Source organism: Prinia subflava, chromosome 15 (assembly GCF_021018805.1).
Source record: "Prinia subflava isolate CZ2003 ecotype Zambia chromosome 15, Cam_Psub_1.2, whole genome shotgun sequence".
NCBI classification, from domain to species: domain Eukaryota; kingdom Metazoa; phylum Chordata; class Aves; order Passeriformes; family Cisticolidae; genus Prinia; species Prinia subflava.
In genome coordinates, this window is record NC_086261.1 from 1,176,823 (window position 1) to 1,204,024 (window position 27,202).

The 27,202-nt window shown below is 59.0% G+C and overlaps 1 protein-coding gene across 1 annotated transcript; it reads right to left on the reverse strand.

Moving 5' to 3' along the window:
- Nucleotides 1-16,035: 16,035 nt before the first annotated feature.
- On the reverse strand, nucleotides 16,036-20,133 carry SKOR1 (SKI family transcriptional corepressor 1). Its single transcript, XM_063412667.1, has 8 exons — nucleotides 18,160-20,133; nucleotides 17,984-18,080; nucleotides 17,530-17,637; nucleotides 17,380-17,451; nucleotides 17,122-17,196; nucleotides 16,963-17,037; nucleotides 16,421-16,486; nucleotides 16,036-16,311 (listed from the first exon to the last, which is right to left on the reverse strand). The coding sequence occupies exons 1-8, from the start codon at nucleotides 20,131-20,133 to the stop codon at nucleotides 16,214-16,216; spliced, it is 2,565 nt and encodes an 854-aa protein (XP_063268737.1). The 3' UTR covers nucleotides 16,036-16,213.
- Between the last annotated feature and the right edge of the window lie 7,069 nt (nucleotides 20,134-27,202).

Genomic DNA, 27,202 nt, shown 5'->3' on the forward strand with positions numbered 1-27,202 from the left:
AGGGAGAACAGCCCCAAAACAACCCTCCAGTGTCCTGCTTCTGAGCTAAAGCAGGGATAATTTTTTTTGATTTTTAACCTCTGTGAGGAGAGAAAATGAAAGATTGAGATTTCCCTCAACCCTCCAAAATGTTGATATTTTCAATTCCCAATTTTCCAAAGTTGCATTTCCCCCTTTTGGCCGTATCACAGTAAAATAAATGACTTGAGAATCTGCCTCCCACCCCCATTTCTTTTATTTTCTCTTCTGTAACTTCCCCAAAAGTGTATCATGTCACATAACTCACGCTCAAAGCCATGTTCAGACACAATAATATTTTTCAAACAGACATGCATTTTTTCTGTGAACATGTTGTTTTCATTAGTCTGAGTATCCAAGAATTTTTCCTCTTTGTCTAATAATCCAAATTTACTCTTCGCTTAAAAGTAATACCAGGGCATTTCTGAGCCTGAATAAAACTGATTTAATGACAGACTCTCAGTTACGGTTTCTTGATAGAAAACACGACCAAGCCATTAAAACCCCTTCATTGCTGAGGTTGTTGCAGGCATGAAATGTGTGAAATCCCCTTTTCTGAGGGACAAAAAGAGGAATATTGTAGTGAAAATTACTTGGCTGCACTAGAAGACAATGGAACGGCCAATATCTGATAAAATAAATCCTTTTTTTACTTTATAACAGCACACGTGGCTGGATGTGCTGAGCAGGGAGCTGATGGGGAGCGGCTGAGACAGGGCTGGCACAAACACCTCCCCCAAAATCCACATCCAAGAGCAATATCGGATCAAATTCTATCACGTCGTGTTTCCATCCTCTCCCAAATCGGGCCCAAACGAGGGCAAAGAAACTTTCCTGCCTGTGCCGGGAGAATTCCCAGAGGGGGAGTTCAAATCTGCAGTCAGGGAGCGATCCCAGAATGTCACCCGGCAGTGGCACTGTGGGAAGCACACGAGTTTCTGTAATTGCTGATTACCTGTGCTGTGACACATCCCTCATTCCCTGTTCCCGGGTTTTCCCCATCCCTAATATCCAGGCTCTGCTCACACCAGTGGAGTTCACAGCCCTGCACAAACTCCCCCTCGCTGCAGTTCCTGCAAATTTACAAAAATTCCATTTCCCGCCTCGTTTTGTGGCTGCCCTGCAGAATCAGATTGTGTTCCCAGCCTGGAATGAGTGAATTCCCAGGCCGTATTCCCAGTCTGGAATGAGTGAATTCCCAGCCTGTATCCCCAGTCTGGAATGACACATTCCCAGCCCATATTCCCAGTCTGGAATGACACATTCCAAGCCCATGTTCCCAGCCTGGAATGACACATTCCAAGCCCCTATTCCCAGTATGGAATGACACATTCCCAGCCCATATTCCCAGTCTGGAATGCCAGAATTCCCGGCCCGTATTCCCAGTATGGAATGACACATTCCCAGCCCCAGTCCCAGTCTGGAATTCCAGAATTCCCAGCCCGCTGTCCCTCCCCAGCTCCACGAAGCCCTGCAGCTGCAGGACAGTGGCCGTGGCCACAACAATCAGCCCGTGCTTTCCTGGGATTGGCATTCCCGGGGTGATGCTGGGCTGGGAGGGGCTCTCAGGATCCCCCAGTATCCCCCAGGATCCCCCAGACCCCCATGCATGTCTGCACTGGCCTGGGGCACCTGCCTGCAGATGGACGGGGGGACACCTGGGGACAGTGGGGACAGCACTGGGGACACCTGGGGACATCAACACCAGCACTGGCAACACCTGGGGACATCGAGAACAGGGTGAGGGACACCTGGACAGGGTTTGGGGACACCTGGGCATGTTGGGGACACCAAGAGACAGCAGGACCAGGATTGTGGACACATGGGGTCATGAAGAACAGAGCTGGGGACACTGAGGGACACTGGGGACAAGGTTAGGGACACCAGGACCAGGGCTGGGGACACCTGGGGACATCAGGGATGGGGTTGAGGGGGTCTAAGGGACACCAAGACCAGGGCTGGGGACACTCTGGGGACAGGGTTGGGGACACCTGGGACACCTGGGGATGTTGGGATGGCATTGAGGGGCTCTAAGGACACCTGGACAGGGTTTGGGGACACCTGGGGTGACGTGGAGGACAAGAAGAGCCTTGAGGTGCCTTCCAAGCCGAACCATTCCAGGACTCTGGAAGCTGGTGGGGCACTGGTTTGTACTGGGACAAGGTGTGGCCAGCCCCGGGGAGGTGACAGCATTTCCTGCCCTTGCATCCTCCTCACCTTCATTTTACTCACCTAAAAATCACTTTGGGGACTTTTCCCTGGAAAAACTGCTCCTTTTGGGTGGATCTGCTCACTTTTCTCCAGGCTTTTGTTTGAATTATTCTATTTTTTTTTCTTTTTTTTCAATTAAAACTGGGCTGGCTCTGTCTCTGAGAAGAAATGGTCATTCCTGAGATATTCATCTCCAGTTGGAAAAGCATTTCCTTTGGCCGAGTTAAATCCCCCCTTTTTTTTTGTCAACAAAATTCCACTTCCATGAATCACAATTGGGATTTCTTTTTCATTTTTTTTGTCATTAGCACCCATTTTCATAATTTGTGGATGCAGCACTGGAAGAAAGAGCAAAAAGCAACCACAGCAAGTCCTGGAGAGCTGAGAAATTCAAAGCCAGGCAAGACTTAAAACATCTCATCCTCCAGAAGCTTCAAATCGGCTCAAAACTATTCAAACATGACGAGAAAAACTACAGAGAGCTGCATTTATTTCCAAAATATCATCACAGAGGTGAGGGAGGCTTTTAATTGCACTTCCAGCATCAACAAACCCAGAGTTTCACTGGGAGAAACTCTCTCATTCCAATGAAAAGTGATTTTTTAAGGCTCCAGTGCTTAAGTCAGAAGTTGTTCCTACAGATAATAAATGATTCCTAACAAGCAAAGCCCGTGGCAGTGAAATAAATAAATAAAAATAATTACCATTTTCCAGAACTCGGAGAGTGGGTCCTTGTCAGGCTGTTCTCCCATCCCTCCACTCACACGGTGCATGTAAAATACTGAGATTTTCCTATAATCTGAATTTAGAATGATTTTTCACAGAGAGTGATGTAGAAAAAGGCCTGTTCCGAATTGAGTCTCTTTTCTGTCCTATAATTCCCATTATGGACCACACATGGAGCAGATTTTGCTCCAAATTTCCATTTTTTTCACCTAAAAAGCAGGATAAACTCAGGATAAAGCAGCAGCAGCCAGGCTGTGTCCCGAGATGAGCTCAGCCGGGAAAAAAATCTTCATTTTTCACCCAAGCCCTCTCCTTGCAGCATCCCCTGAGTCATGGGAACGCTGCAAATGAGGCTGAGCTCCAGCAGCCAGCAGAGTTCATTTCAGATGGCTCATGTGAAAACAACCCAGCTAATTATACTGCAGTAATTACCTGAAAATTATATGTATGTTGTTTTTCCACCAGTCAATAGTGCTATTTTTGAACTTCTCATTGTTCTCGTGGCCCGCTGGAGTCACATTGTCTCGAAATCCTCTTTTTTTTCTGGCTCATCTCTTGCTCACCTCTGGACTGGGGAGGGTTTTTAGGAGGGGTTTCACCTGCAGCGTTTGCTCTGCGGCTCAGATCTCCACCTGCACTGCATTTCAGAAAATATTTCTGAATATTTTAAATGAGAGTTGCAAGATCCCGACTGAAAATCCCATCAGGATTCCCTTCTGCCCATCAAAAATCCTGAAAATCCCTGGATTCCTGATGGGGATCATCCCAATTTGGAAGAGTTTCATTCCTTCAGCTCAGATCTTCACCTGGGCTGCATTTCAGAAAATAATTCTGAATATTTTAAATGAGACTCACAAGATCCCGACTGAACATCCCATCAGGATTTCCTCCTGCCCATCAAAAATCCCGAAAATCCCTGGATTCCTGACCGGGATTATCCTGATTTGGAGGAGTTTCATTCCTTCAGCTCAGATCTCCACCTGGGCTGCATTTCAGAAAATAATTCTGAATATTTTAAATGAGACTCACAAGACCCCGACTGAACATCCCATCAGGATTTCCTCCTGCCCATCAAAAATCCCGAAAATCCCTGGATTCCTGACCGGGATTATCCCGATTTGGAGGAGTTTCATTCCTTCAGCTCAGATCTCCACCTGGGCTGCATTTCAGAAAATATTTCCATTTTAATCATCTTTTAAATAAGAGTTACAAGATCCCGACTGAACATCCCATCAGGATTTCCTCCTGCCCATCCAAATTCCCGAAAATCCCTGGATTCCTGACCGGGATCATCCCGATTTGGAGGATTTCATTTCCTCCCTGCCCTGGGTGGGGCTTGCGATCCTTGTCTGGTTTTTTTTCTTTTAAGAGCCACCAATAATCGCGGCCGAGTGTCACACCCCACTCCCAGGCAGGGAATGTTGTCAGGCAGCACGGCGGGGAAAATGCGAGGCAGGAATTTTTGGCTCAATCCCAAAAAACTTCCTGCCCTATTTCCCTGATTTTTGCCCGAATCCATGGGGTAAAGTGCACTCAGAACAATTCCTTGGGGAAATGAGGATGCTGCTGATGAAAGGTGTCTCCCTGGACTGCTGAGAGGAAATTAATTAACATTTGGAAAAGCACTTTGAGATTCTTGGATGAAAGATGTTGGAGCTGGAATGCTGGCAACGTTCAAATAAGTTGGAATAACGTTAATATTTATTGCACCCAGCACTTTCATCTTCAAAGCTCTTTACCAACATCACTGAGTTAACAAAGAAAATATTAATAAAGACTGTATTTACCCATAAAATTACCCTCCCAAAGCACAAATAAATAGAGCTGCCTCCAGTTAAAAAATAGTATTAAAAAATAAAAAGCTGAGCCCCAACTCCGGGATCAGGCACTAAATCCCTGCTGGGGCTGTCCACGGCAAACCAACCTGGAATGAGGAATTGTTAGTTTATGCTTTGAACGAGGAGTTATTTGTTTATATTCTGAATGAGGAATCATTACTTTGTATTTTTGATGAGGAATGATGAGTTTATACTTTTAATGAGGCTAATTGGACCCCAGGCCTAATCCACCATTACGGGGTGAAAAATCAGGATGGCAAAGGGAGAGGGGAGAGCAGTGCTTGGAAATGGCTCTGGTTGGTGAGCAGGAATTCCAGAATCCCTGAGGTTGGAAAAGCCCTCCAAGGTCATCGAGTCCCATAAAATTACCCTCCCAAAGCACAAATAAATAGAGCTGCCTGCAGTTAAAAAAGAGTATTTTTTAAATAAAGCTGAGCCCCAGCTCCAGGATCAGGCACTAAATCCCTGCTGGGGCTGTCCATGGCAAACCAACCTGGAGTGAGGAATTGTTAGTTTGTACTTAGAACAAGGAATTATTAATTTATATTCTGAATGATTATTATGAGTTTATATTTTTAACGAGGCTAATTGGACCCCAGGCCTAATCCACCACTATGGGGTGGAAAATGAGGATGGCAAAGGGAGAGCAATGCTTGGAAATGGCTCTGGTGGGTGAGCGGGAATTCCAGAATCCCTGAGGCTGGAAAAGCCCTCCAAGGTCACCCAGGCCAAGCTGTGCCCATCCCCACCTTGTCACCCGAGTGCCACATCCAGGCATTCCTCCGGGGCTGGGGACCTCCCTGAGCCGGCGTTTCCAGGGCAGGATGTTTGGGTTTGCTGTGTCTCCTTTGGGACAAACTCCAGGGAAGGGAAAAAGAGGTGGAACCGCCGGGGAGTTCCCAGCCTGAACCCTCCCGGTGCTGCTCCAAGGAATTGCACTCAGCCTTTTCCTTTGGGAGCGTTTCCCTGCTGGCACAACTCCCCCATCGCCACTGGCAGGCTTGGCCCAGCAATTTATGGAAAACCAGGGAAGGAGAGAGCCCTTCCAAGAGCTTTATCTGCATCGATCTCAAAGGCTCACAGAGCAGCCTCTCCCTTGAGGACTCCTCTCCCACTGCCCCAGCTCCGCCTCTTCGGCTGCAAAGATGAATAAATAAAGATACATAGATAAATAAATATAAATAAATAAAGATAAAGAGATAAAGAGAAATAGATAAAGAGAAATAGATAAAGAGAAATAAAACCAGGGAAAAGGCATTCTGTTGTGATTGCCCCCCAACACCACCCTGCTTTATTCCACATTCCGCCCGTTTCCGTGGGTCTCCCTGGCACCGACGGGCTGGGATGCATTCCAGCACATAATGGGCCCTAATAGATTTTTTTAAAGCCCATGGTGCTCTGCAGAGCTCTGGAGGTCATTTTAGGCAGCCCATCAATGCTCAGTATAAATATTTCTGGTCGGTGTGTTCCGATCCGGGCCCTGCTCTCGCCAGATGTGCGTGCCGCAAACCCAAAGCCCTTCCCCATTTTTCTTTTTTCTTTTTTTTTCTTGTCCAGGCTTCCTGTGAAAAACACCACGTTATCTGGGAAGGGTTTTGTGGCCTGTCTTGGCGGGGCTGGGCCGCTCCTGCAGAGCCGGCTGGAGGCTTTACAAACGTAGTCACACATTAAACTGCCCCGCTTAATCTGCGATACGACCACGGCCAGGCAGAGCTTCAAATACCTTCACTTCTGGAGAGGAATCAAACGTTACCTTTGGGAAATATGCTTATTATTAGCATTAGACACGGCTTTTGGGCTGCTTCCAACAACTCTGCAGAGTTACAGGCGTTTCGTTGCCGGGTTTTTCTTTGTGTCCTGCATGTGCTTGGACAGACAGCGGGGTCTGAGCGCTGCTGGCACGGCCAGAGGGGTTTGTAAATGTTAATTATTGTCCTGACGCCTCAGAGCTGGCTGGGAGCCAGCCAGGAGAGCCCCACCTGTGCTGTGGGCTCCCAGGGCAGCCCCTCCGGGCTCAGGGAGTGTTTTGCAGGCGGAGAGGAAAGCCCAGAGCAGGAATATCTTTCTTTTTCAGTGGACAAACCCGCCGGAGCCGTGCGGGGCATTTCAGCAGCCAGCCAGACCGACGGCCAGACAAACAGCCAAGGCCTTTTCCTCACCTTGTGGTCTTGCCAGAATCCTCCATTTCTCCCCAGATCAACAGGTTCCTCTTTATTTGTCATTGTCAGCTCTGGGCACAAAGGGCCTTCTGTCCGCAGCTCCCACCCAAACACACGGGAGCCTTTCCTGCCCGTTCTTGTCCATGTGCTCTCCAATGGACCGGTGGCTTTCCAGGCCATAAAGCAGAACCTTGGCCCCACGAGGGGAGAGCGGTTGTGACAACATCTCCTCTGTTTTGACATCATCGTTTATCCCTGCTGCAGCCCCAGCCAGCGAAAATCCCCGAGGCTGCTCCGCTCCAAAGCTCCCGCCGTGGAGACCAGCGCTGGAACCGGGCAGGGAGAACCTGAGCCAGGCTGGAGCTGCGTCCTTCCCTCCTCTCCTGCTTCGTTTCCAGCGTGGGGAAGTTACCAGAGCCCCTTGGAGCATCCCAGCAGCGTTCCTGCCACGGCTTCCCGGCGCTCTGCCCTGCTGCACCCATGGGTGCCGCTCTGGGGGTGCCTCGCTCAGGGAGAAGCCACCAGACGATGAGAAAAGTTCTTGATTTGCCCCAGGATTTGAATTTCCCTGGGATTTGCCACCACTTTGCACTCAAGCTGCCTGCTTAGGGAGGGTGGGAAAAGCTGCTGCTGGCTTGGAGGTGCCCTGTGAGGAGCATCCTGCAGCTACCACGGCCTGAGGAAGGTTCATACCCTGGAGCTGTCACAGAAACCCTTTTGTGTCCCATGGAAGCAGCTCCGCAGCCAAATCCCCCCTGTCTCCTGCCCCACCACAGAACCGGGGGTCCTGCTCGAGTTAAACCCACCCCGGGACCCCAAGGACGCCCTGGGGCTGCTGAGGAGGAGGGGAACCAACTTCTGGTTGTTATTATTTCACTTCTTTCACCCAAGATTTGCGTGGATGGGGTTGTGAAAGCGGAGCCTCCCCGCTCTGTGCTGCTCCAGATGAGCCAGGAGAGGGGGAAAATCTCCTTATCTGCCCCTGGAGCCCTCATCTGCCCCCGGAGCCCTTATCTGCCCCCGGAGCCCTTATCTGAGCCCGCCAGCTGGGCCACGGGGGGACAGCGGGAGGGGCAGGAGGAGGGGAGGGCGGGCAACATCTGCAAGGAAATAAAACTGTGTGAGAGAAGGGGGTTACACACACAAAACATCTCTTGTGACACCCAAAACACCCTCTGTGACACCAGAAACTTCTCTTGTGACCCCCAAATTCCTCTTGTGATGCCCAAAACACCTTCTGTGACACCAGAAACTGCTCTTGTGACCCCCAAAACGCCTCCCGTGACCCCCAAAACGCCTCCCGTGACCCCCAAAACGCCTCCCGTGACCCAGGGGTGGCACTGGGTGGGATTTAAGGTCCCTCCAGCCCCAATCCCTCCAAAATTCCATGATAATTCTGGCTTCAACCTGCCCGGCAGTACTTTGGGGCAGCTTGGTTTGAGGCTGCACACCTCAGACAAAGCCACCACCCAAGCCACAAAAACAAATCATCCCTCGTTCATAATACATTTTAAAAAGAGGGGGGAAAGAAGAAAAAAAGAAATAAAAAAAGAAGAGAAAAAAAAAAAAGCAGGCAGAAATGTGATGACAGAATTTCCTCCAGAACCTCTGCTACATGAAAATGAACACTAAAGCTTTTAATTTAGCTGAGATTTCACTCTGAAGAGAAAGACGTACAATTTGTTCAGGATGAGTTGACAGATGGGAAAATTAAGTCCTCCGTTATTGTTCCATTTGCTGGATGCAAAAAAAAAAATACTTAACACTTGCAGAGGACTCGGAGGATGGGAAGAGCCATGAAATATCAGCTGGCTGGACAAAAATTGGAGACAGAAGTGGCTGGGGCCGATCCTGGGCAATGCCACATGCTCGCAGCTCCTCCAAAAATCAGCTTTTTCCTGAGCATTCCTCGGCCATGTCCCTGTGGGAAAGCCAAGGAATCAACGGGTGAATTTAGTGTTAGACCTAAAAAGCAGAATTACACAAGATCCTTTCTGTTTGATGTCTCCACCCAGCAAACTCTTTCAAAACAGTGACTTCTCTCTTTCAGCTGAATTTTCCTTTTTTTTTTCCTTTTTTTTTTTTTCCAAGTTGGAAGCCTTCAGCTAAAATCTCTTTCTTTTCTCTGCTAATGAAGACAGACTGTTAGCACTGTTTTTTCCCTTCCCATTGAGGATGTCCTGCAGTTTCCTCCTGTCTGGGGACCCAAAATTCTTTCAAATGATACCATGAAATAATTGACACTGCTTGGCTGGTGCTGCGCTCACGTCTGGGCTCTCCCAAACAATAAATTATGGATTAATGGCACAAATTCCCTCTGGGAAGCGTGGTTACCACAGACCTGCTGCACCAGGGGTGTCCCCACAAGCCAAAGCAAAAATCAGCTGTGAGGTGATGGCCAGGAGAGGGGTTTAAAACAACAAAAACCCACTCAGCCCTGGCGGTATCCGGTTACTCCTGGTGGTTTTTGGTGCTGGGTGTGGTTGGGGTGCTCGGGACGCCGCGTCCCGCAGGATTTGGAGTTTGTTCCTCGCTCTCAGCCGGGCAGCACAGCCCGTCCGTTCTGCTCCCCTGGCTGCGGGCAGGGCCGCGCCCGGGAAAATAAATCCACATTTCTCATCCCAGTGCCTCTCCCAGGAGCCTCAGGGCCGGGAAAACTCCGGGAAAATAAATCCACATTCCTCATCCCAGCGCCTCTCCCAGGAGCTGCAGGGCCGGGAAAACTCCGGGAAAATAAATCCACATTCCTCATCCCAGCGCCTCTCCCGGGGGCTGCAGGGCCGGGAAAACTCCGGGAAAAGGCTGCGCATGGCCAGAGGTATTCCGTTGGTGATGTCCTGCATTTGCAGCTCATGTCAAACCTTTGGGTTTGGCAGAAGAGATTGTGGAATTGTTGGGTTGGGAAATCCCTCCAAGATCGAGTCCAGTCATCAACCCAGCACTGCCAGCCCTGTCCCCAAGTGCCACACGAGCACAGGGAAGTCCGAGGTGTCCAGGAAAACTCCAGGAAAAGACACAGCCAGAGTTATTCCCTTGCTGATATCCTGCACTTGCAGCTCATCCCAAACCTCTGGGTTTGGCAGAAGGGACCCTGGAATCGTTGTGTTGGAAAATCCCTCCAGGACCGAGTCCAGTCATCAACCCAGCACTGCCAGCCCTGTCCCCAAGTGCCACACGAGCACAGGGATGTCCCAGCAGGATGACAATGACTGTCCATCGGGGTGCTGGCTGCCATCATTCCCTTGGGATCCATCCCAGGAATTTGCCTGGCTTGGAAGGAAAATCTCCCTGGAGGTAACGAGGAGCACTCCAAGGCTCAGCCCTCCATCCCATCCCAGCCACCTGCAGCTTCCTGCAGGCAAAACCCCAGCTGCACTTTTTGCCTATTTCCCGTTTTTTCAACCATTTCCTTGCCCGTGGATGTTTTCTTGGAGGGAAAAAAAAAATCCACCAACCACAAAAAAACACCAAAAAAACCCCACACATGCAAAAACCACCAAAAAACCCACATAAAAGCCCAAAACAACCCGAGGGTCAGGCGTGCTGTGTTTTCCTCCTTTCACAGACGAAAGGGACAATCCATGGAATCTTGGAGTCCTGGAATCATCCAGGGCCTTGGAAGGGGCTCCCAGGCTGCTGCAGCCCCAATGTCCAGCCTGGCCTTGGGCACTGCCAGGGACCCAGGGGCAGCCACAGCTGCTCTGGGAATTCCAGCCCAGCCTCTCCCCACCCTCCCAGCTGGGAATTCCTTCCCAATATCCCACCCAAATCTCCCCTTTCCCCCTCTGAAGCCATTCCCTGTGTCCTGTCCCTCCATCCCTCATCCCCAGCCCCTCTCCAGCTCTCCTGGAGCCCCTTCAGGCCCTGGCAGAGGCTCTGAGATGTTCCAGAACCTTCTCTTCTCCAGGCTGGACAATCCCAGCTCTCCCAGTCTGCAGAGGATCCTCCTCCCCCTGGGACAGGCAGGGTTTGGTTGTGGCAGAGCTCTGCTGTGCCAGGAGCAGATTTCCTGGGACCCTCCACAGCTCTGCCATGGAGAGCTCTGGAAATTTCCAGCCTGGCCCTGCTGCCCATGAAAGGCTCCCTCTCCTCCTCCCGGGTCAGACATTCTGCGTGCAGTTTCTAATTTGGACCACAGCTCTGGAAAACTTGATTGGAGCCGTGAAGACGGAATTTTTATTGGGGAGAACGGGGCTCTTGCCAAGGTTTATTTTTCAAGGGAGTGAGACCTAATCCTAGAAGTGGTTCCAGGGCTGTGCTAGCCTGGATGCCCTCGCAATGGTTTATGGCAATTACGCAGCCCGGGCTGGAGGGCTGGAGGTGTTTGCTTTGGACAAGCTCTGCAGAGGGTAACCACCTCCAAATGTCCTCCTCAACGTGGTGCAGGCATTGCTGAAAACCATTTTCTCCCAGGTTTCTCCTTTTTTTCCCCCCATTTCTCTTTCATTTTTCCATATTATTATGTTATTATGTCCCAAATCCATCCTACCTGAAAACAAGGAAGAGTTTGAAGCAGGCAGCAGAGTAACAGCCCTCAGTTCAGACATCATCACCAGGGACACATCTCCCGCCAGCTTCCAAAGCCCAAATTCCCGCAAAAACCAGCCTAAACCCCGTTCAGGTGGAAATCTTCCAGGGAATAGCACATCAGCTTCCTCCGGGGAGCCCAGGAGGCTGTGGCTGGAGTGACCCTCTGGAGGGAGCTTTCCATCCGGGCTGAGCGGAGCCGTAAATCCAGGAATGCCTGGGAAAAGAGCGAATTAAAACGTGCTAGACTTGGCAGGGCCGGGGAAGGGACATTAATGGCCCTTCCAGCTGAGGGCTGCGCTCCCTTCCAGAGCCGGGGAGCACCAGAGCATTCCCAGACAGCGCTCCCGTCCTCTTCCAAAGGGTTTTCCTTTGGGACAGGGCTGTGCAGCACTTCCAGCCCGTGCCAGGGGTCAGGGAGGGGCTGCTGCCCCTCGCCCAGCCCCGGGACAGGAGGAGCCAGCCCAGGGGGGACTGGGGCATCCCCGTCGTGAGCACGGGGTGAGGAGAAGGAGCTGCTCCAAAATAACATCAAACAGGATGGGAAATCTCACAATCTGAGGGTTGCATCTTAAGATCCCCAAAACGAACAGATCTGAATAACTCCCCCAAAATGAGCAGATCCCACAGCTTTGTTCAGAGTCAGAAAGGGAAGCAAAGGAAAGGACTGATGGCTTTTAAGGGGGAAAAAAAAAACAAAAACAGGAAAATGTGTTTTAAGTTTCCAGGAGAACCACGGAGTTTGCTTGGTTACGTGGAAATAAAAGTGATTCTGTGAGCAAGGCAGAGCTGCCCTGCTCATGCCCTTCTCACAACACAGCAACACAAAAAGTTGTGTTAAACTGGGTGTTAAAAGCACCCCAAATTCTGTCAGTTTAATTAAATCCACATCTCCTCACACTTGGGCACCCCTGTTCACACTGGTCCCTAAAATACTGGATTTCAACCCAAGGGACACCAGCCAGCTCCAATTAAATGGGTTTCCCCTAAAAAATGAAGATGAGGCAGGAGGAACCTCCAGCCAGGCAGGGACTGAACATTGCCTTGTCCTCAGCCAGATCCTGGAGCTGCTGGGATTTCTCCCGAGAGAGATCTTCTGGAATTTGCAGCAGCCAGCAGCTCACGGAACGCTCTGGTCACACCTGAACATTCCAGATTCTCCTCATCCCTCTGGAGAAACACATCCATGGTGGGGAGAATCCTGGGAATCTGCCAGCATCCCTGTGGGACTACGGGATTATTTTGGTCACAGTTGAACCCTCCAGGTCCTCCTCATCCTCTGGAAAACATGTCCATGGTGGGCAGCATCCCTGTGGGACCATGGGATCATTTTGGCCACACCTGAACCCTCCAGGTCCTCCTCATCCCCCTGGACAAACACATCCGTGGTGAGCGGCTTCCCTGTGGGAGCACGGCATCATCTCCCTGGGGTCACAGCAGCGCTGGGACTGGGGAAACGCGAAATATAAAAAACAACAAATAAAACCCAACACCTGGGACCGGCAGCTTTGGTCTGGGAGAGGAGGAGGACCCGAGAGGACGCCCCGGAGGGTGATGGAGCGAATGCTGCTGGAATTCATCCCCCACAAGGGGCCGGGACCGGGACCGGGCGGGAGGAGCGGAGCCCGGCTGGCACCGGGGCTGTCCCTGTCTGCCACCCTGCGAGGGGACACCGGGCTGGCACCGGGACCCGGGGAGGGCGAATGTCGCGTCCTGCCCCCGGCCCGGGTAGTTCCCCTGGCAGGGGTTCAGAGCCTTCCCCGAACGCCGCCGAGCTCCGGGAGCAGCGCTGCGGCCGCCACCTCCTGGCGCCTCCCTGGAATGGTGCAGTGGCGTGGAAGGGCCCTAAATCCCACCCAGTGCCACCCCTGCCCTGGCAGGGACACCGGGCACTGCTGGGGCACTGCCGGGATCCGGGACAGCCACAGCTCCTCCGGGAATTCCAGCCCTGCCCCTCAGGTGGAAGGCGGCTTTCCTGGGGTTCTGTAGGACAGACATGTGATATCTGAGTCTGATGCACTGGCTAAAGCCGCCCAGACATTTGTTTTAGGTCATCTAACTGGCAAATTTGCGCTACTAAAAAAAGCAAATTCCACACAGACGTGAAGTAGAAATACAAGCCTAGACTTAAATAAATAGAGGATTTCTAAGTGCCTTAAAATGAGAGCCTGCGTTAGTAAGTAAGAAATAGACCAAGTACCTAGTTCATAGTTCAGTGGCATTGCCTTTTGCAAAGTTAGTTAAATCCTAGCCACAATAAAAATAACGTCGCCTAAACAATAAAAATAATTGTTCCCTCCCAGGGACAATTCCTTCCCAAAATCCCGTCTAAAACTCATCCACGCAGGGGTTTGGGACACGCTCGGTGCCCGGGGCACATTCCCGTCCATTCCCATTCAATCCCTGCCCAAACCCGGGCACTTGGCACTGATGCTGGAGGGCATCCCCAGCCCCGGCAATCCCCTCCCGCCGGGAAAAACCCCGGAGTTCATCCCCAGCACCCTCAAATCGCTCCCCAAAGAGGGACATCGCCGCCGGGGCTCTCGCGGAGCGCTCCCCGCTCGGGGCTCTCCCCGCTCCCCGGTGGCCGCAGCAGATGGGGGGGACAGGCTCGGGTCTGGCGAGCGGCTCCGGGCGCCTCCGCCACTGGCCCGAAAGAGCGGCTCCATCAGCTGCGGCCCGCAGACCTTCTGCTTCCCCCGCTTCCCGCTCCTTCCTGCTTTAATTATTCAAAAATCCTCACTCTGCGTGTTTATTTTCAGGGGCTCCGCTATTTTGAGACTGAACAACGACAACAGAAAAAAAGAAGATTAAAAAATCTGAACCTTTCCCTCATTCTGCCGGTGAAGTTTAATTCACTCTAATTATTTCATATTACTTAGACTGTAATAGTTTCATAATTTCTAGTATATTAAGCACTTAATACGTTGTGTCATTTCAAGGCGCATATTAAATTCTGCAAAGCACATTTTAATGAGCGCTAAGTAGTGGGGAAATATTAACACAACCTAATGGCTCATTGTGGTGCCCGTGCGGGAGGCACCGCCGGGCCAGGTGGGCACAGGGGGAGATCCGGGGCTGGAGAGACCCCCGGGGCCGGAGAGACCCCCGGGGCCGTGGGGTCACTCCTGGGAGGGGGCACCAGCGGCCCGGAGAGGCACCGAACTCCGAGGAGAAGGTTCTACAAACTCCAAAAAGGGTGCGGATGTTCTGTCCCCCCGAGGGAGCCCCTCTAGGCTCAGCTCAGAGCCTTCATTCCCTCCCGGGGCCCGCATCCCCTCCGTGTCCCGGCAGGTTTGGGCGTTGTTGTTGTTTTGTGTTTTTGCTGCGCTCACCTGCGTGGAGGAGCCCCGGCCCCGCTGCCCCCGCTCGGGATCTCGTGTCACAGGCAGGACAAAGAATCCCAGAACGGCTCGGAGGAGACCCTAAATCCCATCGATCCCACCCCGTGCCACGAGCAGGGAACCTCCCGCTGGCCCGGGCTGCTCCAAGCCCAGGGTCGCCTCGGACACGCCAGGGATGGGGCAGAGAAGCCTTGGGAACTTTGTGTGAGGCTCAGACAAACAAAAACCCAAACAGCTCCTCTGGGCTTCCTCCCACAGGGTTTTTAACCCTCATCCCACCCACCCTGGTGGGCAGGGCCCCCTCGCCCCCCTGCCCTGGGCGGGGCCGCTGCTCGGGCCCAGCTGAGCCCGAGGTCGGGACTAAGGGCAGACGGGGGAGCTGCACCTCCGGCCGCGCCCACGCGGTGGCGCCGCAGCCCGCGGAACGGCCCTAATGAGGCGGGCGCTAATTACCGGCGGCTCCCGCTCCGCGGGGCTCCGGGGCCGCCTCCACCGCGGCCACCCCGCCACGGCAGCCCCGGGACATCCCCGCAGCCTCCCCCCGCCCCCGCAGCGCTCCCGGTGCTCCCCGGGGTGCCCCTGATCCCCGGGGTGCTCCCGATGCTCCCCGGGGTGCTCCCGGACCTCGCACCCCTTCCCCCGGTGCCGGTGCCGGTGCCGCAGGGGCCCGCGGTGCTCGGCGCGTTCCCCTCTCAGCTCCGGAGCTCCCCCGGTGCAGCCTCACCCCGCCCCGCCGCCGCTCCCGTTCCCCAGCCCGGCCCCGCCGCGGTGCCGGCTCCGTTCTGGGCTAAACCGCGGCTATTTCGGGCTGCTAGGTGTGCGCCGCTCTCCGAGCTCATTAGCGCGGGCCCTTCATGTGTGACACGAGCATAGAAATGGGCATTAATGAGCTCCGGCGGGGCGGGCGGGAGCGGGCCGCGCCCCCGGGCCCCCCGGGCCAGCCCCACGCACCAGGCGGGTCCTTGGAGTGTGTTTTTATTAAAGAACCAAAAGCACGTACAGAGGGGCTGTCCGCAGTTAAAGTGCCGATACATCCCGAATTTACAGGCATGGGGGGAGGAGGGGGGAAGGAAGGGCAGGGGGAAGATAAATATACATCATAAATAAATAAAAATCCGACAAATACTGTACCAAGAGAATCACAGTACATTTATATCCATTGCACATAGCCACTTTTGTTTCCAGTCTGGACGAGGGTGGAAGAAGCGGACACGCGGGGAGGGAGGGGAGGCGGAGCGGGGGGACCCGGCCAGGCCCGGCTCGCCCCGGCCGCCCCCGCCCTGCGGCGGGTCCGAGCAGAGCCGGGCTCCGAGCCCTCTATGTACAGGTGTCTCCTCGTGGGAATGGCTTGTGTGGGCTCTGCCCGCATGGCTTCGGGGGGGCCCGGGGCTCACTGGGGCAGCAGCGGCGGCTTGAAGGAGCAGTTCCCGCTGCAGTGCCGCGGCGTCAGCATCTTGCACGAGAAGTGGTGCAGCGCATCGTGAGCCTCTGCCAGGGGCAGCGAGGGGTCAGGGCCGGGCCCCGCGGGCCGGGAGAGCCCCCCGCGGGCCGGGAGAGCCCCCCGGAGCCCCGGGAGCCCGCCCTGCCCCTCCAGTACCTTTCAGCTTCTGCTGGATGGCGTAGCGCGCCTTGCGCTCCTGGTCCAGCTCGTTGCACAGCGTGTCTGCGGGGGGAGAGCCGTGAGGGCACGGGGGGCGCGGGCGCCGAGCCGGGCACGGCGCTCCCGCCTCGTTCCACCCCTCGGTTTGGTTTATTTTTATTTTTTTTTTAATTTGGCCCGAGTGGGAATGACTGCGAGAGGGGAGGTTCGTTCGCTGCCGTGTGAAACCTCTCGAAACCGCGAGAGGAATTGGAGGGCAGGGAAAGATACAGGATGAAACAAAAAACCAAAACCAAAACAAATAAACTCCAAACAAATAAAAACAGCAATAACCAAAAAATAAAACACACACAAAAAAACCCCACAAAACCCCCCCACCAAAACAAACGAACAAAAACCCCCCAAACCAAAAAATAAACTGAAAACCCCTCACCCAAGCAAACAAAAAACCAGAAATAAATAAAACTAAATCGAATTTTTTAAAAAGGAAAAAAATAAAAAGAAATAAAAAATGAAAGTGCCGATGGGCTCGGCCTTACCTCGGACGATCTGCAGCTGCTGCACCATCTCCTCCCGGTACGCCAGCTCCCGCTTCATCTGGTCCTGGAAGTTATCTGTGGGGCCGGGGGTCAGCCCGCGCCGTGCGGGAGCCGCGCCCCGGCCGGGCCGGCCGCGCCCAGGGGACGGGGCACCGGTACCTTTCAGGCTCTGGAAGTCCCTCTCCAGCTTTTTCCTCAGCTCCATTTGCTCCAGGACCAGTTTTTGTAACTCATCTGTTTAAAAACACGCGGCGGGGTTGAGGGGAGCCCGCACTTTTCCATCTGGAGGCGGCTCGGCGCGGCGCTAATCGCATTACGTTACATTAATCACAGGAGTTAATCACTCCTGCACAAAACACAAATACCCCGGGCCGCGGGGACAGGCCGGGGGCTGCCCGGCCCCCGCCCCAGCCTCACCTCGGGCCAGGTTCTCGATGTCCTTCTCCAGCGGCGGGGCCCCGGTGACATCCAGCGCGAGCGCTTCGTCGCCTGCGGGGGGGCAGAGCGCGGTCAGCGCGGGCGGGGGACGCGGAGGGGCCGCGCATCGCCCCGCGGAGCGGTGCTTACCTCTGTCGGGATTTACAGGGCTGGGATGAGAGACATTCCTTTGGTCCTGATAGGATTTTCTGCCCTCCAAATCCTCCGCCGCGGAGTGATTGTCTTCTTTATCTTGCTCTTAAAAGTTAATAAACGGATTTGCGACCGTAAGCAATGAAAGTATGGTCCTGATATATCCTTAATTACATAATTACGGACAAAGCCCTCGTTAAAACCTTCTTAGCGGACATCCTAATCGCTTTGCTGGTGGAAAGGAGCTTGTGGGGCAGGAGCTTGGCCCATCCCCGCCGCACCGGCCGCGGCCCCGGCGGCGTCCCCGGGCCCGGGGGGGCCCGGCCCCGCTCCCCTCCCCGGGTCCCGTTTGTTTCGCTTTTCTCCCGAAAGCCCCCAAACGAAAGCGGCCCTTGGGGGTCCCCCCGGGGCCGAGCCGCCCCCGCGGCCGCGCCCTCGGTGCCCGCGTTACCCTTCGCCTCGGGGGTGCAGAGGAAGGCGGCGGGGGCTCCCAGGGATGCTGCGGGCTTCAGCGGCTGCAGGTGCTCCCCCCTCTCCGGCGCGAACACCTGCAAAAGAGCGGGTGAGGAGCCCGGGCCGGCCCCGCGGGGACCCCCGGGGGCAGAGCCCCCCTCCCCGGGCCCGCACCTCGTAGGCGCCGCCGCTGCCGCTGCGCTCGGGGCTGCCCTCGGGGCCGCGGCCGCCCTCCTGCGCGCCCGCCTCGCCCGCCTTCTCCTCGGGCGCGTCCGCCCCGCCGGGCGGAGGCTCCTCGGGCCCGGCCAGCAGCCGCGGCGGCGGCGGCTCCCGGCCCTCGGCGGGGCCCACGGCGGGCACGGCGGCGGCCTCCTCCTCGTCGTCCTCCGGGAAGCGGTTGGACTCCACGTCCACCTCGGGCTCCTCGGCCGTGTCCCCGCCGGGGGACAGCGAGCGGTAGCTGGAGCTGCCCTCGCTGAGGAAGTCCGGCGAGAGGTACCCGGGGCCGCGGGGCCCCGCGCCGCCGAACGCCTCGCGGGTGCCGTAGAGCTTGGCGATGCTCTCGGCGTCCTTCACCACCGGGCGGAAGGCGGACAGGTAGCTGCCCTTCCTGGGCAGCGGCAGCGGCGCCAGCAGCGCCTCGTCCCCGGAGCGCTCCTCCTCGCCCGCCGCCCGCGACAGGGCGCTGGGGCAGCGCTCGCCCTCGGCGCCGGCGCCCTCCTGGGGGGTGGCGCTGCTGCGGCCGCTGCCCGAGGGCTCGGAGCCCTCCAGCTCCCCGTGCCGCCCCGCCAGCCCCGCGGGCTCGGCCGCCGCCGCCGCAGCCGCCGCCGCCGCCGCCACCACCACGGCGGTGGCGGCCGCCTTGGCCGGGCTCTGCGCGGGGTAGGGCGGCACGGGCAGGCTGCCGGCGGCCGGCCAGAACACGGGGAACGAGGGGTACACGCCGCCGTCCTTGGCGGCGCCGGGCTGGTGCGGCGGCTGCGCCGGCTGGTGCGGGTGGGGGTGCGGGGGTCCCCAGAACATGCCGGGGGGCAGCGCGCCGCCCTTGCCCGCCTCGCCGCCCCCCGCGCCGCCCAGCGCCTCCTCCTGCTTCTTGGGGCACAGTCCGAAGGCGGCGGCGGGGAAGCCGTAGGGGTGCGGGAAGAGCGGCGGCGGCAGCTTCTGCAGCATCCCGAAGCCCTTGCTGGGCACCGGGATCACCGGGTAGCTGCGCACCGCGCCCGCCCCGCCGTGCGCGCCCGCGGCCCCGCCGTGCGCCGCCGCCAGCCCCAGCGCGCCGCGCTCGCCCGCCGCCTCCTGCCCGCTGCACCGGAGGCTCTTGTGCGCCGGGGCCAGCTCGGGGCCGGCGGGCGGCGGCGGGTGCAGGGCGGCCTTGGCGGCGGGGGAGCCGGCCCCGGGCCCGCCGGCGGCCGCCCCTTGCAGGGAGAAGGTCCGCTTGCGGGTGCCGCCGTTGAACATGGCCTTGACATCCTCCCAGGCGTGCGACAGCTCCTCCGTGGCCGTCTTGTCGCTGAGCTTGAGGTGGCGGCGCCACGAGTTGAAGTTGGCGGCGTCGGGCTGGGTGTACTTGGAGTCCGGGGTGCGGTGGGAGTGGAAGATGAACTTGTTGGGCGAGAAGTACATGCTGCAGTAGCTGCACTTGATGCACTTGGCGCGGGAGCTGTTGTAGCGCGCCGGGATGAAGCTGCCCCGGGAGCCCCAGGCGCACTCGTGCACCACGTCGAAGGCGAAGTTCTCGGGCAGCTTGGGCGGCTTGTGCTCGCCCAGGAAGGACTTGCAGAGCCGCTCCGCCTCCCTCTTGGTGATCATGCCGCAGCGGCGGGAGGAGATGGGCATGGCCCCGGCCCGCCGCAGGATCTCCAGCTGCACCGGCGTGCACTGCACGCAGGTGATGCCCAGGGCCACGCGCCGGTTGTGGATCTCATTGTAGCTGTAGTTCTTGAGCAGCGTGTTGGAGATCTGCGCCAGGCACAGCCGCTCCTGCCCGTCGATGACCAGGGACACGATGGGCACGCCGTACAGGGAGGTCTCACCCACTTGGTTGGGCTTGAGGGTACTGGAGCCCTGGTACGGCTGCAGCTCTTGCTTTGAATTTGGGGAGGAGCTTGCATCTCTCCCATTTCCCATCTGACTGGCGATCGCCTCCATTCCCCCCCAAAACGCCCCTGCAAAACAAAATCGGGGAAAGGCGCAGGTTAGAGGCGCTCCCGGGGCCCCGCCGCCGCCCCCGGCCCGCCGCTCCCGGGGCCCCGCTGCGCGGCCCGGCCGATCCCCGCTGCGCGGCCCGGCCGCTCCTCGCTCGGCGCTGCCGGCCCCGGCCCGGAGCCCCTCGGGCGCTGCCGCAGGACCCTCCTTGACCGGCGGGATCCGCCGGGCCCGGAGCGCATCCCCCGAGCCGCGGCCGCCGGTACCGAGCGCCGCCGCATCCGCCCGCCGGGCGCGGCCCCGCGGCTGAGCGGCCCCGGGAGCCCGGGGCAAGGGCATCCCGGGGGGGTCACCACCTCCGCTTCCTCCCTCGCCGCGTCCCCGGGAGCTGCCGCGTCCCTTCCCTTTGTGCCGACTCGCCGGGCCGTGCCGCGCCGGTTTGCGGCTGGCTCCGGGCGGGCTCCGGAGAAACGCGCCGGGGGATGCGGCCGGCGGGTCCCGGGGGCCCGAGCCCCGGGCCGGAGCGGGCGGGCCCAAACTCGGCGCTCGGTGCCCGCGGGCGGAGCGGGGCGGGGGGCGCGGCGGCCCCGAGCCCCTTTGTGGTGTCCCCGGCAGGCGATTAGGCACGGGCGGATTAGGGGCCGGGGCGGGCAGCACCCGCCGCACGTAGCAGAAGGGCAGCAGCGAGCCAGGCAAATTGGCTTAGCGGGGAGGGCTCCCGGCGCTTAAGCCGCTTCCGAGGTAATTACACAAAATAACGGGGAGCGACTCCCGAAAACGCACCCCGCTTTCCGCCCCCCCCCCGTCCCCGCGGCCGCCCCGCCGCCCGCCCGCACTCACCGCGCCGCGGAGCCCGGCTGGACGTGCAGGCGCCGCTCGGGACTAGGGGCCGCAGCCCGGAGCCGGGGCCGCCATGGGCCGGGGGAGCCCGTCCGCAGCGAGCCCGCTCCCGGGACAGCCGGAGCCGCGGGGCGCGGGGCGGGCGGGCAGCGGGCGCGCCCTTCACCGACGCCTCGGGGCCGCCGCCCGCCCCGCCGCCGCCGCCGCGTCCGCCCGGGCGAGATGCAACAAGAGCGAGTGACCAGGCGCGCCACCGAGGGAGGATCCGGATCCGTACTTGGAGACGCTGCACATTGATCCGGTGACAGCTAAAATAACGGGAAGACACACCCACTTAGCACCAGCATATTTACATTAACGGCCTCCGGGACCCCGCCGCCGTCAATCACCGATGCGCTCCAGTCAATCACGGCGCGGCTTTAAGGCACGGCGGAACGGGGAGGGAGCGGGAGCGGGGGGAGGGCGTGGGGGCCGCCACCGAGCGGGGACCCGCCCGGGCTGCCCGAGGTAAGAGCGGGGCTCAGCCCGCGCCGCACCTGCGTGGGCTCCGCTCCCCCCCGCGCCGCCTCCCGCCGCGCCGCCCGCCCGGGGGGAGCGATGCTCGTTGAAAGTTTGCGTGGGGAGCGGGCGGTAACGAAAAGAGGAGCCCGGGGGGAGCGGCGGAGGGACCCCATCGAAATCGGAGATGCGCTGCTGCCGCGCGTCCCCCTCGCAGCCGGGATGCGCGCTCCGGTGCGGGGCGCGGGTGCGGGAGCGGTACCGGGGCCGAGGGGGGGACATCGGGCGGCAACGAAATCGCCGGGAGGAGAGGGCAGGGAGCGGCGAGCTCGTGGTTTTCGTTCCCCGCGGGGGCTCACGCCACGCCGGCAGGACGGGCCGACAGCAGCGGCGGAGCGGCTTCGAGGACCCGGCGCTCCGGTGTCCGCCGGTGATGCCGGCGTGGCAGGGGCCTCTCGCCGCATCCCTGCCCGGGTTGGGTTCCTGCATGCGGCGCTCGTCACGGCCACGTTAATTAAACTGTAATTAATCACCGCGTCCGGCCGCGATCGGCGCAATTACAGCGATCAAACAGAAGTTAATAACGGCGCGGATCGCCCCCAGCTATCACTTTTGTGTGTGCCCCGCGCCTTCCTTCCCCGCCATCACCGGCGGCACCGGGAGGATGCGGCGGCGCTGCCGCGGAGCCGAACGCAGGTGCGGAGCCCTCCTCCTCCTCCGCGGCCGCACCGGGCTCCGGCCGCGCTCCCACGCGGGACAGCGGCCGCGGCTCCCCCCGGGCCGCCCCGTCGGGGGGACGCGGACCGGGCGCTGCCGGCCCGGCCTTGCGGCGCGGCCTTCCCGCAATGATCGCAACCCGAGCCGGTAATTATTCCTCGCTTTTTAATTATTTATCCTCCCCAGCCCCCTCTCCCCGAGTCGTGCGGAGGCAGGAGCGCGCTGAGACGCTCCCGCGCTGGGTCCCGGCGATCCCGCGGCGTTCCGCGCCCGCGGAGCCGCGGCAGCGCCTGCCCGGCACCGGCAGCGGCGGCGCGGACCGAGCCGGTACCGCCTGGCCGGGGCCGCTCCTGCCGAGCCGGGAGGAGAGAGGGGGACGCGGCCGTGCCCCGGTTCCCTCCGCCGTGCCCCTGCCCGGGCCGTGCCTCTGCCCGGTGCCCGCAGAGCTCGGCCGGCGCTCGGAGCGGCGGAGGCGCCCCCGGCTCGCCCCGGGCGAGGAGCGGCCCCGGGCCCGACCTCGGCCCCGCCGCCCCGGCCGCGCTCCCCGCTCCTCGCAACCGCCGGATCTTTTAACAGTTGAATTGACTGCAGTTTTTGTCAGTTAATTAGGTTTAATTTACATAATTAGTACAGTATAAAGAGTATTGGGGATAATCAGGAGGTACGTCTCGCTTACTGTGTAAACACGGATTCGGAATTAAAAATCAGATGTAATTAAGGCGTGTGCGCGCGGCTTTTAATTGTAATGAATTTCTAATTAACGCTCAACGATCGCCGCACGCAGGAGCCGGGACGTTTGCGGGCACCGCCGCCCCCCAAACCGGGGACCCCCCCGGGGCAGCCCCGGGCCCGGGGGCGCGGAGAGGCCGCGGTCGGCGGGGAGGGCGCTGCGCCCCGACGGGACCCCCCGCCCTTCCCCGTTCCCCGGGCCGGTGCCGCTGGCAGACGAAGCCGGTGGATAATTTAGGTTAAAACTTAGGGAGCCGTGTCACGGGTGTATAAATAAATAATCACGCGTGGCGGGCGCGGAAGGCCCCGCGCTCCTGGAGGGCTGAGCCGAGATTGCCACATAAATCACGGCGGTCTAATTCAGTGGAAGTTTAATAAACGCCTCCTATTGGAAATGAATGTTCCCCATTTAACAGTTGTATCAGCACCATATAAAACCATGACCCCAATAAATTTAATTTTAGAGGCCGATCAATCCGGGCTTCTCTCCATCGATCCGCGGCGGCTCTGCACCTCCGCAGCCTCTTCCGCCGCCCTTCCCGCCGAGGCGGGGGAAGGAGCGTTTCGATTAGACTCTTTATTAGGAAAAGATTGCTCCGAGAGGCCTGAAAATTAAACGGCGACATTTTAATTACTGGACATTGACAAAGGGAGCGGGCGGCGGCTCTCCGCAGGCCGGGCACACTGCGCCTGACCCGGCTGCTGAGCCCCGCGGGGCTGGGGAGCCCTGGGGGCTCCTCTGGGTGCGCTCCGGGGTCCCTTGGCAGGGCTGGGCACACCTGACCCCCACCCCCTGCCCCTCGTCTGCGCATCCCGGCCCTCACACCGCGCACCCCCCTTCGCTCTGGCCCCCGCCTCCCCCACCGCTCCCCCTCTGTGCCCCCCTGACCCCCCCCTTTTCCCCCACCCCCTCCATCCCCACAGCACCCCCCGGCTCTCCCCAGTGCGCCTCAGCTCCATCCCCGCAGCCGCTGCCGCCTCGTCCCCTGCCCCTCCCTCACCTCTCCGGCCACCCAAACCCTCCCCGCGCCTCTGAACCCTCCCGGTGTTCCCGGGCTGCGGAGGAACGCGGCGGGCGGGATCGATGGATCGATGGACGCGGCTTTATTGATCAGGGGAACGCGAGCAGCTCGGCAGGGCCGGAGCGGGACGGGGCGAGGGCAGCGCCTCCATCCCCTCCGCCCGGGCCGTGCCGCGGGATGGGGCCGCACTCACCTGGCAGCCCCGCCTCGGCCGCGGGGAAGTTTTGCTGCTCCTGCCGCCCATAAAAGCCCCAGACATCCATTTGCCATTAAACACCGCCCGGGCTCTCCGGCGCTGACAAACCTTGAACTTGCGCGGCGGGCCCGGCGCCGGCAGCAGCGCAGCGGGGCCCGGGGGCAGCGGCGCCCCGGGAGCGGGGGAGGCTCAATCCATAAATCCTGTCCCGAGCGCGCTCGGTGCTTTATGGACAGAGCCTCCGCCGAAGGTAACGCGGCCCCGGGTCAGCGCAGCTCCGCCGGCTCCGGCTGCCGCTTCCCGACGGGAAAGGCGCAGGATCGCAGCCCGGCTGTGGCTGCTCCCAGTTAGGAGAGACCTTAAAGCTCCTCTCCTTCCAACCCCACCTCCGTGGGCAGGGACACCTTCCACTACAGCAGCTCCCACAACATTTTTTTTTTATTCGGTGTGACCAAATACTACAATTGGAGATTTAAAAATTCTCTTTTCCCCCGCTAGGTTTTTCCCACTCCAGGCTGGCCAGTGCTGCGGAGCTGGGGGAGCAGGAGGAGGCCAGAAAGTTTAGGGGACAGCCCCCGGATCCCTCCAAATTTCTGGTGCCTGTGAGCCCCCCCTGGAATGCTGAAGATGAGTTATCCTAAAATGCGGGTTCCAGCCCAGGATTCCATCATTCAATGGGCTCCAGCTCCTCCCCTGGAGAGCCCCTGCGCCCCCCGGGCCTGGCTGTCACCCCGGGGACATCGCTCCCAGCCGGCTGCAGGACGTGGGGCTCGGGCTGCTCCTTGCCCGGCTCCCCGGGGCAGAGTGGCCGTAAATCCGCGGCGCTGGGTGCAGGGGGCACCCTGGGGAGGGGCTGGGGGGCTGCACCCGCACCCTCCGCGGCTCTCGGGGACCTGCGGCACCCGGGACGTGTTTGCTCCCTGCCGGGCCGCCCGTGGCAGCCGGGCAATGACGGCTCCGGGGGTGCCCCGAGTTCATTTCTGGGTTTATTTCTGGGTTTATCTCCGCGGATTCCACATCCCGGAGATGTGTCCGAGCAGCCTGGAGGCTCCTGGATCACCCTGGAGATGGATTTGCTGCTCCCGAAGGGGCCCAAGCGGCTCCGGGTGTGCCCTGGAGCCCCGGGAGCAGCCCCCGCCAGCCCCCGCCGGGCGGAGCCGGGGACAGTCCCTGCTCTGCCTCGGCCCTCCCGGCCCTGCCCAGCCCAGGAGCAGCTCCCGGGGGATGCGGTGGCTCCCGGGTTGTCCTGCCTGGGGACAGCGCTGGGCAGGGGACACAGCGGGACCGCAGAGCCGAGCGAGGCCGGTGCCCGCCGCGGTGGCATCGCCCCCTCCTCACCCCCTCTGCCCCGCTCCTCCCGCCCCTCTCGCTCTCCACCAGTGGATTTGGCTCCCTGCAGGAGTTTTGTTGGGGTTTTTTCCCCAGCAAAGCCCCAAATTCCCAGGTTTTGCCCACACGCTCCCGCGGTCCATCCCTGGCCCACGGACGCCTCCAGGTGAACTTTCCCTGCAGGACCGCGCAGCCCTGGGAGGAGGAAAACACCCACGGGCCACTAAAAGAACCTCGGGCCGCTGGCAGCTGCAATCCCCACTCTGCTCTCGGTGTCCGGGGATCGAATGGAGCCCCCGGGAGCTGTTGGCGGCGATTGCTCGGTTATTAACGCGATCACACTGCCGGCCTTGAGCCGAGGGACAGCCGCAGGTAAAGGACCCCTCGCAGCCCCGCCTCCCCTCCCGGCTTTTCTCTGGAAAACAAAAGCCGGGCGCTTTGCCTTTGGAATGCTGGCAGCGGGCTGGCTTTGGCCACGGGATACGAGAAACAAAATATTTTCTAATTCTGGGCTGATTGAAAGGCGAACTTCCACGGGCTCCTCTCGCGGGAGCTTTGCCGGGCAATGGGGAAGGGCAATGAGGAAAATATTGGAAGTTTTGGCACAGATGGGACGTGATCGGTTTTCCCCACATCCGCGCTGCCGTGGGGATCATCAGCACCGAGGTTCTGGGAGGGGAGACAGAGGTGACCCTGGTGTGGGGCTGCTGGGGAGCCCTGGATGGACGGGGTGAGGATGAGGAGGGTCTGTGGGATCCTCTGCTGAGGGAACGTGTTCACTGCACAGCCCTGCTGCCATCCTCTGAGCAGGGCCCGGCTGCAGGGTGTGACACTGCTGCATTTCCTGCAACCTTTCCAGCCAAGAAATACCGCGATTCACACCCAAAAAAACTGCAGCAGGAGAGAGGAGAGAGGGAAAAATCATCCCGAGGCAGCCCCAGCTCCGGGCCAGCTCCAGCCCCCTGAGCCCCTTCCCAGCACTTCCAGGAAAATCTCGCTGGAGGTTCATTCCCATCCCTGGAAGTTTTGGGAACAGGATGACGCTGTAAGGCAGAGCCTGGGGCACGTTTCATGTCCTGGCCACCTCCAAATCATTTCTGAGTGCACTGAGGTGGGATTTGCTCAGCCCCAAAGCAGCCGGGGCTGCTGCACCCGGGGGATCCCCGGGGCAGGTCTGGGGGTCCTGAGCTGCTGAGGGATCCCACAGGGCACAGACACGGATTGGGACGTTCCTGGTGCAGGGAGAGGAGCCTGGGCTGGGTTAAGACCTCCTGGATTTGGGAGGGGCCACCTAGAGGAGCGAATTCCTGGCCTTGTCCTCGCCTGTGCCCCTCGCTGGCAGGAATTGGGGTCCGTGTGGGGACAAGGCACCCCCAGAGCCCGGGTCCAGGCAGGACGAGGGGCTCTGGGAGGGTCCGGCCTCGCTGCTGCTCAGCTGGGAACGCCAGCAAGGACGAGAGGAGCTGCTCAATCCCAAACCTCCCTCTGCTCCCTCATCCAGCCCCATTCCCCCAAATTCTGCTGGCAACAGGGCATCCCTGGCTGCACTGAATCCAAGGATTTGGGAAACAGGGCAGAGGCCCCCGGGTTCCCTGACTGCTGATCACCCTGATGAACCAGGTGAATTATTATTGTCACCACTTTCACCAGGAGGTTTTAGCCCAGCTCCATCCCACACGGATTTTCAGGGTGAGCGTTCCCCTCCCAACCTCCCTGCCAGGAAAAGCAGCAGGAGAAGCCC

Excerpts from the sequence above, each read along its gene's own strand:
- SKOR1 (XM_063412667.1), bottom strand. The coding sequence starts at position 20,133 with ATGGAGGCGATCGCCAGTCAGATGGGAAATGGGAGAGATGCAAGCTCC. Across the intron at positions 17,452-17,529 it reads CCCTGTAAATCCCGACAGAG|GCGACGAAGCGCTCGCGCTG; the intron begins GTAAGCACCGCT and ends GCCCCCCCGCAG. Across the intron at positions 17,197-17,379 it reads CATCGAGAACCTGGCCCGAG|ATGAGTTACAAAAACTGGTC; the intron begins GTGAGGCTGGGG and ends GTTTTTAAACAG.